Source organism: Palaemon carinicauda, chromosome 6 (genome assembly GCF_036898095.1).
Source record: "Palaemon carinicauda isolate YSFRI2023 chromosome 6, ASM3689809v2, whole genome shotgun sequence".
Lineage (NCBI taxonomy): Eukaryota > Metazoa > Arthropoda > Malacostraca > Decapoda > Palaemonidae > Palaemon > Palaemon carinicauda.
Window position 1 is genome coordinate 28,314,179 of NC_090730.1, and position 12,394 is coordinate 28,326,572.

General features: G+C 39.4%; 1 protein-coding gene across 4 annotated transcripts in view; it reads left to right on the forward strand.

Moving 5' to 3' along the window:
- The window catches only part of LOC137642534 (microtubule-associated protein RP/EB family member 1-like), a 65,301-nt gene that overhangs the window by 32,988 nt on the left and 19,919 nt on the right, over nucleotides 1-12,394 (forward strand). For all 4 annotated transcript variants that reach the window (XM_068375165.1, XM_068375163.1, XM_068375164.1 and 1 more), the window contains exons 6-7: nucleotides 2,863-2,960; nucleotides 11,529-11,678. In XM_068375165.1, coding sequence (XP_068231266.1) covers nucleotides 2,863-2,960; nucleotides 11,529-11,678 — 248 coding nt within the window. The remainder of the gene's footprint in view (nucleotides 1-2,862; nucleotides 2,961-11,528; nucleotides 11,679-12,394) is intronic.

A 12,394-nucleotide genomic window follows, 5' to 3' on the forward strand; every position in this document is an offset into this window, starting at 1 on the left:
GTGGAGGGGGATTCAGTGGAGCTGGCTCCTCATTCCCCAGGGTTTATTATTGCATGTTTGTGGTCTTCAGGACTCTGGTGCCGGGCATCCAATTATTGTGATGAAGTTCAAGTTCAAGATGGAGACACCAAGTCAGTCCAAAACAGCAAACATTTGAGAGTGTTACCTTAAGTGATTAAGATGTACTATAGTGTTTTGTTGTTACTGTACATGTAAGTGTGGCGATGACTTGTGTTATGTGTACTGTAGTCTTACTGTGTACATAAGTACATGTGTTTGTGTACTTTACAGTTACTGAAATGTGTTCATTCATTAACAATATTTATAATCTGATAGAAACCAAATAAAAACAATGTTATGAAGTACAATGGGTTACTTAGTATGTTAGTCAACCATTCGCAGGCAATGGGCAGTCAGTTGGTAGGTTGGGAGTTAACCAACCCTAGGATAGTATTGGTAGATTCTCACTTTTCGTGCCTGTCTCTATTACCTAAGCCTCACGAATAAGTAGGGCTGACTGTACATACATATATACCAGCCACCCGTTGAGATACTACCGCTAGTGTGTTATTGGGTCCTTTGACTGGCTAGACAGTATAACATTGGATTCCTCTCTCTGGTCACGGAGCATCTTGTTTCTGCTTACACATACACCAAATAGTCTGGCCTACTTTTTCCACATTCTCCTGTGTCCTCACACACCTGACAACACTGAGAATACCAAACAATTCTTCTTAGTACAAGGGGTAAACTACTGCAATATAATTGTTCAGTGGCTACTTTCCCCTTGGTAAGGGTAGAAGAGAGACTTTAGCTATAGTAAGCAGCTCCTCTGGGAGAAGGACACTCCAAAATCAAACCATTGTCATCTTGTCTTGGGTAGTGACATAGCCTCTGTCCCATGGCCTTCCACTGTCTTGGATTAGAGTTTTCATGCTCGAGGGTACACTTGGGCATGCTGTTCTATCTTATTTCTCTTCCTCTTGTTTGTTTTGAAGTTTTTCTAGTATATTTATAAAAGATCTAATTTAATGTTGTTACTGTTCTTCAAAATATTTGATTTTGATTGTTTATTACTTCTCTTGTAGTTTATTTCTTTATTTCCTTTCCTCACTGGGCTATTTTTCCCCATTGGAGCCTTTGGGCTTATAGCATCTTGCTTTTCCAACCATGGTAATAGCTTGGTTTTTAATAATAATAATAATGTGTAATATACTTTAAAAAGAAAGAAAACCCGTAAATTACTATACCCTATACCTGTACTGTGCTGACAAATTTTTGTACCCTGTACAGTAGTGTATCTACACTAATACACTTGTGATAGACAATAAGTAATACATATAATAATTACCATTATTTCTGTGGTTAGCCTGCATTGAAATGGGCATTGCAAGTGGTGGAGAAATAGGCTTATTGGAGGGAGGAAAGGAAGATGCTGGACAGTCAGGATGAGATGGTGGAGAACCCGATTAGCTGGAGAATCAAGATGAGATGTTGCAGCGTAAAGATTAGATGCTGGAGAACCTGAGTAGCTGGAGAGTCAAGACGAGATGCTAATGAGTCAGGATGAGATGATGCAGTGTAAACTCCTCACTTTCACTCCCTCCTTTTGACTTTTCAAGGTCTCAAACAAATGCTTAGCCATCTCTTGAACCCCCATAAGGCTCACTGGGATACGCCGCTGATTCTAGTAGTGCAATGAGAGTACTAACAATCTTTCATCTCAATGATGAGACCACAGCATTGTTTCATATTAATGGTCAACTTCATAGGGTAGATCCTTTCACATTCTCAACGATGTGATGTTTATCCTTAATGATAGTCGCAATTGTAGAACGACCAAGGTCTAATGCGCAACCTATGTTCGTAAGGATCTCCTCTTTTTCATTTTGTTTTACTATGTTGTACACTTTGAATTCCGTTGAAAGGGCTTTTCACCTCTTCAGTGCACAGCCATCAGATGAGCTTCCTTTATGCTTTCCAGACATGGTGCAAAGCTTCCCCGTCACCTGTTAGTAGTTAAAATCACCTCGTTAGATTTTAACAGCTGGTCCAACTTTGCTGAAGGCATTTTCTAATGAAAGGACACAGGTTTGTATAGTTAAGAAAAATACAAATTACTTTAAAGATTCTGTGGTATTAAACACAAGCCCAATGTTACATTTTAAGGTATGAAAGGTTTCTTTTGAATTTTGAAAATTGGAGCAATAGAAAGTTCAATTATTTGTATATATATAGAAGGAGAAGGTAAGGGGAACAAATGAGAAGTTAAAGATTTTTTTTTATTCAATTTGGATGCTATGAAGAACTTGAATTCTTAGTGTAACAAGATGTGCATGCCTGAGGCATTACCCCTAATGTAGTTTTCTGATGGATTGAAGATCAGATATGAATGATAGGTCTTATGACACTCCTATTGTAGTTTATATGAAAAAAAAGACTGGGTAAAGTTAAATCACTATGCAGTATCATTAAGGTTTCTGCTGGTCATAGCTTGATTGGTTATTAGTTTATTGGCAGTTTTGATTGATAATTTTTTTCCATTGTTTTTTATAGAGTACAGTACTTCAAAGAGCTGACCTCGGTGTGTACTCATTTACAATGATTCTGTTTTTTTTCCACTGACTTGGAAGTAGAAACTAGTGCCAAGTTCTTTAACATTACTGGTTTGTGTTAATGTCTTGTAGGTTTTTATAGAAAGTGTTTTCATGCTAATTTCAACTTTAGATTGGTGAAGTTTGTGCAATATGAATAGAATTTAGCCGTGTTCTTAAGTTAAGGAGATTTAAGAGTTCTCTTGAAATAGACTTGAGAATTTCCTCAAAATATTTATAAAAATTCACTGATGGTGTATCTTTCAAGGAGTGCGCACAGCCCCATCTCGCATTGCTTCAAGACCAGCTACGACAACTCGTTCCCCTAATGCAAAAAATGCTCAAGTTGAGGAACTTTCTAGTCAGGTAGGACTTTTTCTTCTGGTAAATCAAGGTTTAAATACTGTTTTCTTATGGTAGAAGTATTGCATTTTTTCTTTTTTTGGGCAACTTAAATGTTACAAAGTAACCTCGACTGAGTAAACTGTTGTATTGTATATTTAGTGTGAGTTTCTTGAAAAGTTAGGCGGACCAAAGCAGATACAAACTTGTATTTATATATTTTTTATCTCTCTCTCTCTCTCTCTCTCTCTCTCTCTCTCTCTCTCTCTCTCTCTCTCTCTCTCTCTCTCTCTCTCTCTCTCTCATGTAATAGGGTCTCCATACATGTTAAATAGCTTGACCAACAATTGGGCTAGTGTGGAACTACTTTGGTTTGATCGAATGGCATGGATCATAACTTGATGGAAAAAGTGATATTTGTTCCTACATGAAACAAAACCTTTGTCATTTAAAGGGGGTTAACTCTAGCGTGAGCTAGAGATGCCCGGTGAAGAATTATTGGGAATCTGGCAACTAGTGTGATAGCTACTCTCATAGTGTTGGGTAGACAGGCTATGGCTAGCACTGAGCACACCATTGTATCTGGCTGCTCCGCTGTTTGGACACGTGTTGTCCATCTGGCTATTGAAGTGTTCTCTTTTTGTTTTAACATGTTTTTCTATCATTTCCTTATGAGTGAAGCAAGTTTGTGATGAGGACTTGTCCGGGTTGCCATTGTGGAATGTACATGAGCAATTTAGACGTCGATCCTTCTCCTGTGTGTCCGACTTGTAGGAAACATTGCTGCATGTCAGATTCTCCGTGTGCTGTGCGTCAGGAGTGGTTGGCCTCTTACGGGAGGAAATTTTGAGGTAGAAAAAGAAATTTAGATTGAATTGTTCTCCTTTGACGGCTTCGAAAGGAAGTAAACAGTCGAAATATTCTTTTCAGAAATTCAAAATTCTCCTTTCTGCTCCTGCTTCCTGCTCCTTTGTTCTAGAGTCTTTCATAGAGGAGACAGCAAAGGATAGTGATAGTGTGTTTTACCAGGATTTTCCTATATACTTGGATTCTTCTGCCTTATGCACTTAACCCTCGGCTGTAGCGTTTTTCTACTATAGTGCATACCTAAAAATCTGCCCAAATACTTTAATTGTACCCTAAATAACTGCTATAGCGCACCCTGTTTGGTAGAAAAAGTAAAATATTATGGGCTCTGAGCGTGAGTATTTAATTGACTTTGTAAAGAAAAGATTTCAATTGTTAGAGAGAAAGGCAGGTAGATAGAGCAAGAGGTAAGTAAAGAGAGAGCGAGAGGTAGCCTAGGTAAATATTGACAAGAGAGGTAGATCCGAGTGATAACTTAATAGTGATAGCTACAAATATACTGTATGAAAATTATGATAGCTTATAACACATTGGTGCTTATGCAATATTAACTATATAGATGTTTTGAGTAAGTTGAGAATTACTATAAACAATACTTGTTTTTTTATTCTTATCTGCGCATATTCCCGAGAGCGGCAGCTAGATATCAGCTGATCTGATCGTAATCAAAAACAAAAAGAAGTCAGTAATACATGATTGTTAGAATAAGCCTGAAATTCAAAATAAAAGTACATAAATGTTTTATTAAAGCTGAATTAACTATTTAAATAGTTATAATTTTCTTGAATGCAATAACCCTGTTTTGTTAATATAGCGCCCAGCTAACGATTGGAAATGGATTTAACCAGGATATAATTTTTTGTGTCGTTTAATTGTATATCATCTGCCACACACACAGAGTGAATGAGTGAGTGATTTTTTTTTCAGTTCACATTTTAGCCTCTTTATGATCAGCTTTTCAAAAGTGATTAAGGCTCATTCAGCAAATTTTCTAGCTATTCTACACGTGAATCGCCAGTACAGTCAATGAATGCCTCATCTGAGCTACGACACTTTCTTTCATGTTTGCCATCCTCGACGAGGAAGTCTGCATTTCCCCTTATGTCTCGTGGTCCTCGGGTCCTTTACACAATTAACTGACAAGACTACAAAATTCTGTATGCATTTGTTAGGCCTAATAAGCAGCCTACTTCACAAGTTGATAGGAATCTTGACAGATCTGCATACCCCTATTAGAGGCGTCAGTCTAGTACTCTTAAATCCACATAGGGGTCCTGTCAAGTGGGACTATCGATTAATCCCTGTTACAGACAAGACATAGGTTTGGAAAGATGTAAACCTTTTACATGAGTCCACATCAAATTATCTGGAAACAGATTCTCCTGATGTCTTGATGGTACAGAATGACACCATGTCTTATTATTATTATTATTATTATTATTATTATTATTATTTTTGTTATTATTATTTGTTAAATTACAAAAAAGCTGGATGCTATAAGCCCAAGGGCTCCAACAGGGAAAATAGCCCAGTGAGGAAATGAAATGAACAACAAGAGGTTTGACATTAAATTAAATTTGTCTCACACTTATCCTGTGTAACTTAACTCAGCCGATCACATCTGTGCCGACACAGATGTGATCGGCTGAATTAAGGTATACAAGTAAGTGTTGGAAAGTTAATTTTAAATTTAAAAATTAATCTTTCATATATAAACTATAAATCTTCAAAATAACAATAGGAAGAGAAATAAGAATAGTCTACCCAAATATACCCTCAAGCAAGAGATCTCTAACCCAAGACAGTGGAAGACCATGGTACAGAGGCTATGGCACTACCCAAGACTAGAGAACAATGGTTTGATTTTGGAGTGTCCTCCTAGAAGGGCTGCTTACCATAGCTAAAGAGTCTCTTCTATCTTCTATCCTTACCAAGAGAGAAAAGGAGAGTTGGTTGGTAATTTCAGGGTTGTCAAGTATATGATTAAAGAGGATAATGTGTAAAGAATAGGCCAGACTATTCTGTGTGTATCGGCAAATGAAATGAACCGTAACTAGAAAGAGGGATCTAGTACAGTACTGTCTGGCCAGTCAAAGGAACCAATAACTCTATTGCAGTAGTTTCTCAACGGGAGGCTGGTGCCTTGCCCAACCTACTACCTGCAACTGTTCCAGATGTCCGGTGATAGAGGAGAGATGTACCAGAACATAAAAACCGTTGTCCGCTAGTGAATCAGAGGACGCCGCTGCCCAATCCCCTAGTAAGCATGCCCGACCCCTAGTAAGCTTGCACGACCATCATCTCCAGATAACTTCTCTCCTGTTCTCATTGACAATCATGAATGTAATGCGATTGAGCTACCGTGAATTTATCCATTACAATCTTTGTCTCCAGAACAGGGAGAGAAATAGTCGTTCTTAAGACTTGTGGCCGTCATTAGAAAGCTCAGTCACTTGGGAGATGTGCCTAGAGGTCCATTTGAAGGAAGAAATACAGCGATTAATTCCTTTTTGGTGGAACGTAGCTCTAGCTGTGGATAGTATCCAAAGGATTGAGCAACATGTCTGCGCCTAACGGCTTGCTTAAAGCTGCGAGATCATCAAAATTATTAACCCTTGCCCTTTTGAAACAACAGAAATTTTACATTACAGGAGCAGCTCATCCAAACTCGTATCTGGATCTGGACGTGACTACTTTGACCCCGGTGATGTCCAGTGAAAAGTTGCTCAGCAGCCAACCGTCTTTTTGTCAGCAGGAACATTGAACTTGGAATCTGCTGCCATGTTGGCCTTACAAGTTTGTTCTTGGTTGAACCACTGGTTGGACAAAGTTTCCCAATTTGTGATTTTGAAGAATCTCTCTGATTCCAAAAAGAGGAAACTTGTTCATTCAAGGGCCAAGGCCATCTAGTTCCTTTTCCACCTGTTTTCCTTCTTATTGGGCATTTGCATTCTCAAATGTCTAGATGCAGTTTTTAACAATTTTGTTCCTCAGATGGCATTTCTAGATGCGTTGCCCTTTTGTAATACCCTGCTGATGCAATTCCCATCCCTGTTCTGTCTCGAAGTTGTGGCAGTAGCTGAAAAATGGGAAAAAGATAGCCAAGCCACCTTTCGACGAGCAGCTTTGTCTAAAGAGGCTCATTCAGCCCCCACAAGGCCCAAGACCCACCTCCACCCCTAAGCAGCCTCAACAGTGTAGCATCCATCTTCTGGAGGCTGACCATCCTTAGTACAGGAGACAAGGTGACTTCTCATTCCTTTCGTCGCTGTGGACATCCCACCAGCAGGGGTAGAGGTTGGCAAGGTTCCATTACATAAGGCATTCCTCTCATATTACTAATTGTTGGACAAGGTGGCAGTTCTATTGGGCAGATCCCTGGATGGTAGAGGCCCTTTCCAGGTATTGAGTCTTGTTTATGAGCTGTGGCCCTCTTACTCGGATTTTACGATCCGATCATTGTACATTAGAGGGACCCCCAAAGACATACTGTACTCTTATAGGACAAAATTCAAACTGTGGTAGGGAAGAAAGCCATAGAGGAAGTCCACGACCGGCTCCAGGCTTCTACAGCAACCTGTTCTTGGTCAAAAAGATGACAGTGGGTTGGAGACTATTCATCGAGTTATCTGACTTTAACCATTTTAATTCTTCAGACACCGTTCAAGATGGAGATTCTCAGTACAGTTCTACAACTGTCAAGTAATCAAGCTATATGACTTCCTGTTTTCCTTAGACCTCAAGGATGTGTACTTCAGATCCCAGTCCATCCTAGATCAAGAAAGTATCTCTGCTTCGTTCAGGGGATAGGAGATTTCAGTTTAAGAGTCCATTGCTTTGGCCTGTCTACAGTTTCTCAAGTGTTCACAAGTCTTCACTCGATTACTGGCTGTTATTGGCAGAATCTGAAGCTCAAGCTGTATGTCACAGATATCTGCTTGAGTTTTGTCAAGATCTGGGGATCAGGATAAATATTAAGAAATCTGTCGTAGATCTTCAACATCGTCTTTAGTGCTTGGACATGTGTATCGATACAGTCTGAGCAAGAATGTTTCTGTCTGGAGAAAGGCTGCTCCGATAACGACAAGTCGTAGCAGCCTTCTTCAAGAAAGACTTGCTCAAAGCAATACAGTGACAAAGACTTCTGGGGCACCTCGCATCTTTGGAATGGTTGGTTCCTTTAGGGAGGATGCACTTGCTTTCTATCCAGTGGGCACTGAGACGTCTTGCTAAAGGATAGACCCTCCATCATTTCAAGTGGAAATTCTTCCAAAAGTTGGGACAGATCAATCTTGGTTGCTTCGAGAAGAGAACATGTTAAGTGGATCCCCATTGCAGGCCTGGCCTGCAGATTTTATCCTTTTCACAGACACATCCTGGCAAGGGTGGATAGCATATCTAGCCCAGTATATTTTGAGCCTATGGACACATGATATGAATCACCTTATCAACTATTTAGAATTTAAGGCAGCTTACCCAGCGTTGCTCCTTTTCACAGACTCTTTAGGGTCACTAGGTAGTGTTGATAAGCAACAACATGACTGTAGTGATTTATGTCAACAAGCAAGGTGGCTTCCTTTTCACTGTGTCAGTTAGCAATGACAAAGCATCGGTAGGCTATGTCCAGCACAGTACACTACACAGCCTGGTTCATTTCAGGAAGAGGAATGTGGTTGCTGACAATCTGAGTTGCCTGGGTCAAATAGCTGAATCAGAGTGGTCTTGGAATCCTCTTGGGTTGAAGGAACCCCTGGGTTTGTGGGGTTCCCAGATCATTGATATGTTCGCCTGACACCTGAATAGGAAGCTGGAGTTGTACTGCTCTCTAGTTTCCAATCCATCAGCATTGGTGGAAGACACTTTTCAACATCCAGGGGACGATATGGACATTGATGCATTCCCCCAGTTCTATTTGAGAAGACAAGTTTTTAACAAGATAATGTTATCTGAGGACTTCTGAGTAATGCTACTTGCCCCAAAATGGCCTCATGCGGAGGAGTACCTTGACCTTCTTGACATGCTCGTGGAGGTCCCAAGAGAGCTTCCCAGTTAGCTCAATCTTCTGTACCAGTTGGATATCGAAAGGTACCACAGCACAGTAACTTACCCTATCTCTTCACAACTGGAGGTTATCCAGCATCTCTGAGAGAAAGGGTTTTCCAGATCGACTGCGAAATGACTCTCAGGATACCTCTTTCAGTCCTTGACAGTAGTTTACGAAGCATAGCGGTTAGTCTCCTGTAATTGGTGTAGGCGATGGAATACTACTCTGCTCGAGGCCACCGTTCTTGTTATAACACTTTTAAGTTTTTCCGCGGGAGGAGAAACTTCATTCTGTCGCTGCGATCACTCGACCTTAAGCCACATTTGTTGTCCAATGGGAGTAGATCTCCCCTTGTCGTGGGAACTATCAGCTTTGACTGAGCTTCGAACAGTCTTGCCCACCTCTGGGAAATCAAACCCCTATCTTGTGATGAAAGTTCTAAGAACCCTGAAGATGTCTCCTTATATGAACCCTTACCAAAGGCCTCTTGACGGGATCTCACTCTTAAGACGGTCTTCCTATTAACCTTAGCGTCTTTTAAGTGATTGAGTGAATTTTGTGGCCTCACGGTTTTGATATCACACACTAGGAGGTAGAGGCAACTGTCGTTCTCCTTTGTACCCGACTTTGTCACGAAAACGCAATGTCTTCCTACAGTACAACACCTTTTCGTAAGCACTGGCATAAAGAAAAGGAAAGTCACCAATAATACAATCTCCTTTTGGCTTCACAAGACCATTCTCAAAGCCTATAAGCATTGAGGAGAATCCTCCTCAGGGATGACCTCAAACATATGATGTCAGAGGGATTGCTGCCAATGGCTTTTTGAAAGAACCATTCAGTGGCTCAAGTTCTTAAAACTGGTGTCTGGAAGAGATAAACTACATTTATGGTGCACTGTCTATCTAAAGGATTACACAGATAGTTCTTTGGCTACCTTTTCCATAGGCCCTGTGGTAGCTGCCCAGCAAGTAGTGTAGCGAGCCTAGCTCCTTACAGGACAAGTAGCATGTTGCAAGTTATCAATGTTACTTCATTAAGTTTATTGTACGAGAGTAGAATGTCTGGCCTGTTTTCTCTTCGTCATCTTCCCCTCACTGGGGGTTAACCAATGTGATGCTGAAGCTGGTTGGAAACTCCTACCGGTGAGCTAACTAATGACGGGTAGTTTTTCTTCTTGATTAAAAGTGTTGTCTTCACGCTCTTTTCGAGGAGCTATGTGCCATTTTAACCCAAATCCTATAATCATGTACTAGTCTTTGCATGGTCTCCCATGAACCCTGATATGATAGTGACACTTGTCATCTTGGTTCACGGGATGCTAGAACATGATGCATCATTTCTCCTCTTACCCGACTTTGCATCTTTGTCCCGGGTGATTGCCAGCCAGATGCCCAACGGGACTTCCTCCCTTCTAGGAAGACTCCTTTTAAAGGATGGGGGTTTGTTTTGCGTAGGAACAAATCGCAAATTTTATAAATCGTTCGTAATTTTCCTACCTTTACAAACCTGAGTCATATAAATTTTACTTCCCTCTGCATCCACCCCACAAGTCCCAACCAAAATTACAATGGTGTGCCCAGTTCATGCCAGAGCCTGTCTACCCGATGCTCTTGTTGAGAGTAGCCACCATTTTGGTTGCCAGATCCTCACTATTTTTTTATCAGCCATCTCCAGCTTACACTAAAGTTGACCCTTTTAAATAACTGGTTAGTATAGCTAGGAAGAATGCAAATTGTTATTGAAATTTGATAATTTTTTTTAGCATGACAAAACTAGAACCTTCCAATTGATTTTATTGTCATTAATATTGTGAAAATATAACAATGAATTTATAGTCAACAATGAATTGTAGTACGGCTATATAAGCTCATAAAAACTTGTCCAAAAATTTCTCTGGTTATAGGAGGCTAGGATGAACGATGAAATATATTGATTCCTGCCAATGTCGGCTTTAAGGTAAATGAAGGTGCATACTGAATATGAATTCTCCGAAATGGCATGTATTACAACCAGATATAAGAATACCCTACAGTTACTTTAAATCCTTTAATCATGAATAAAGGGTAAAACCTTTTTTTGTACCATTGTATTTTCAAAACAAAAAATGTAATTTTCTTCAAAATAATTGTAATGGGATATTTGATGAGTAACCCATGTGATTTAATTCATGTATATAGTGAATGTAGGTCAACATTATTTAACAAATATTTTATGACTGTTCAAACTTCAACCAACAACAAATGTTGAGTTTTGAAAGTAAATATTAAGAAAACCTTGTGAGCATTCTGAGTATTTTCAACTAACAATATTCAGAATTCTGAAAAGCTTTGATTTAAATTTTGAGCACCAGAGTGAAAGTAGCCTTTAGAGTCTAATAAATAATGTCCTGGCTCTTTTGCCTGTTGATATTCCCTATCAAAGAATTACATGTAGGTAATTATACTGTATTAATAAACTACTTTTGTAAAACTGTTCAACATCAAGGAAAATCTATTAATTCTTTGACCATGCTTAAAGTTCATTTTATTTTCATAAGGAATAATGACAGGTTTTAACTAGTGATTTCAGGTTTTGATATGTCTACTTTAAAAGGAAAAACATTCATTCAAGTTAATGTCTTGAAGATGTATCTCTCTTTTCAAGTAGGGTCCTAATGGCTTCTCTTTTTTTCTTGTTAGTTGATGGAAATGAGAACGACAGTTACTAGCTTGGAAAAGGAACGTGATTTCTACTTTGGAAAATTGAGAGACATTGAAATTATTTGTCAAGATGAGGATGAGAGCACTCCCGTAATAAAGAAAATGTTGGATATCTTATATACTACAGAGGTAAGGCTTGTCCGTTTTTTACCAGTTATTTAATTTTTCTGATAGTATGAGGGAATTTGTCAAGTTGGGTCTCCTGGACCACCAAGTACAGTTTCATCCCCACAGTCTGACTCAATCTGTGCAGGAGGGTCACTAGATTACAGGATATAGGGGTTGAGAGAGAGTAGTTCTTATTTTTATTTTAAGTTAGTGAATTCTGTGCTTTATAGATTTGCTCCTACACGAATACAAACCCCCGTCCTTTGATAGGAATATGATTTTGGCAAAGCCAAACTTGGCTGTTAAAATTTATGATGCGGTGTCGGTAATTATTGGAGTGTAGTGGGAAAGCTCCACTGACCAATTAGCCACCTTTTTTTCAGCCACCACCACAAACTGGCTGTATTAATATTTTGTTTGTTCCTTCACAAATATAAACCTTCGTCCTTTAATAGGAGATTGATTCAAGCACAACTGAAACTCAGCAACTTATGACGATATGTAAGCAGTAATCAGTAGTTACCAGCCGTGTTGTGGGCAAGCCGGTACACAGAGAAGTCACTTTGTCTCCAACCACCGAATAACACAGATGCTATCGGCTTCTCTTCTAGCTTTGCTTTTAAAATTTTCTTTCTTTAACTCTTCAACAAGTTTCTTGTTCCCGTTGACGACGCTATGCTACACCTTTGGACTTATCCCTAGAACGGAAATAAACTTCAGCATCTTAGGACATTGTC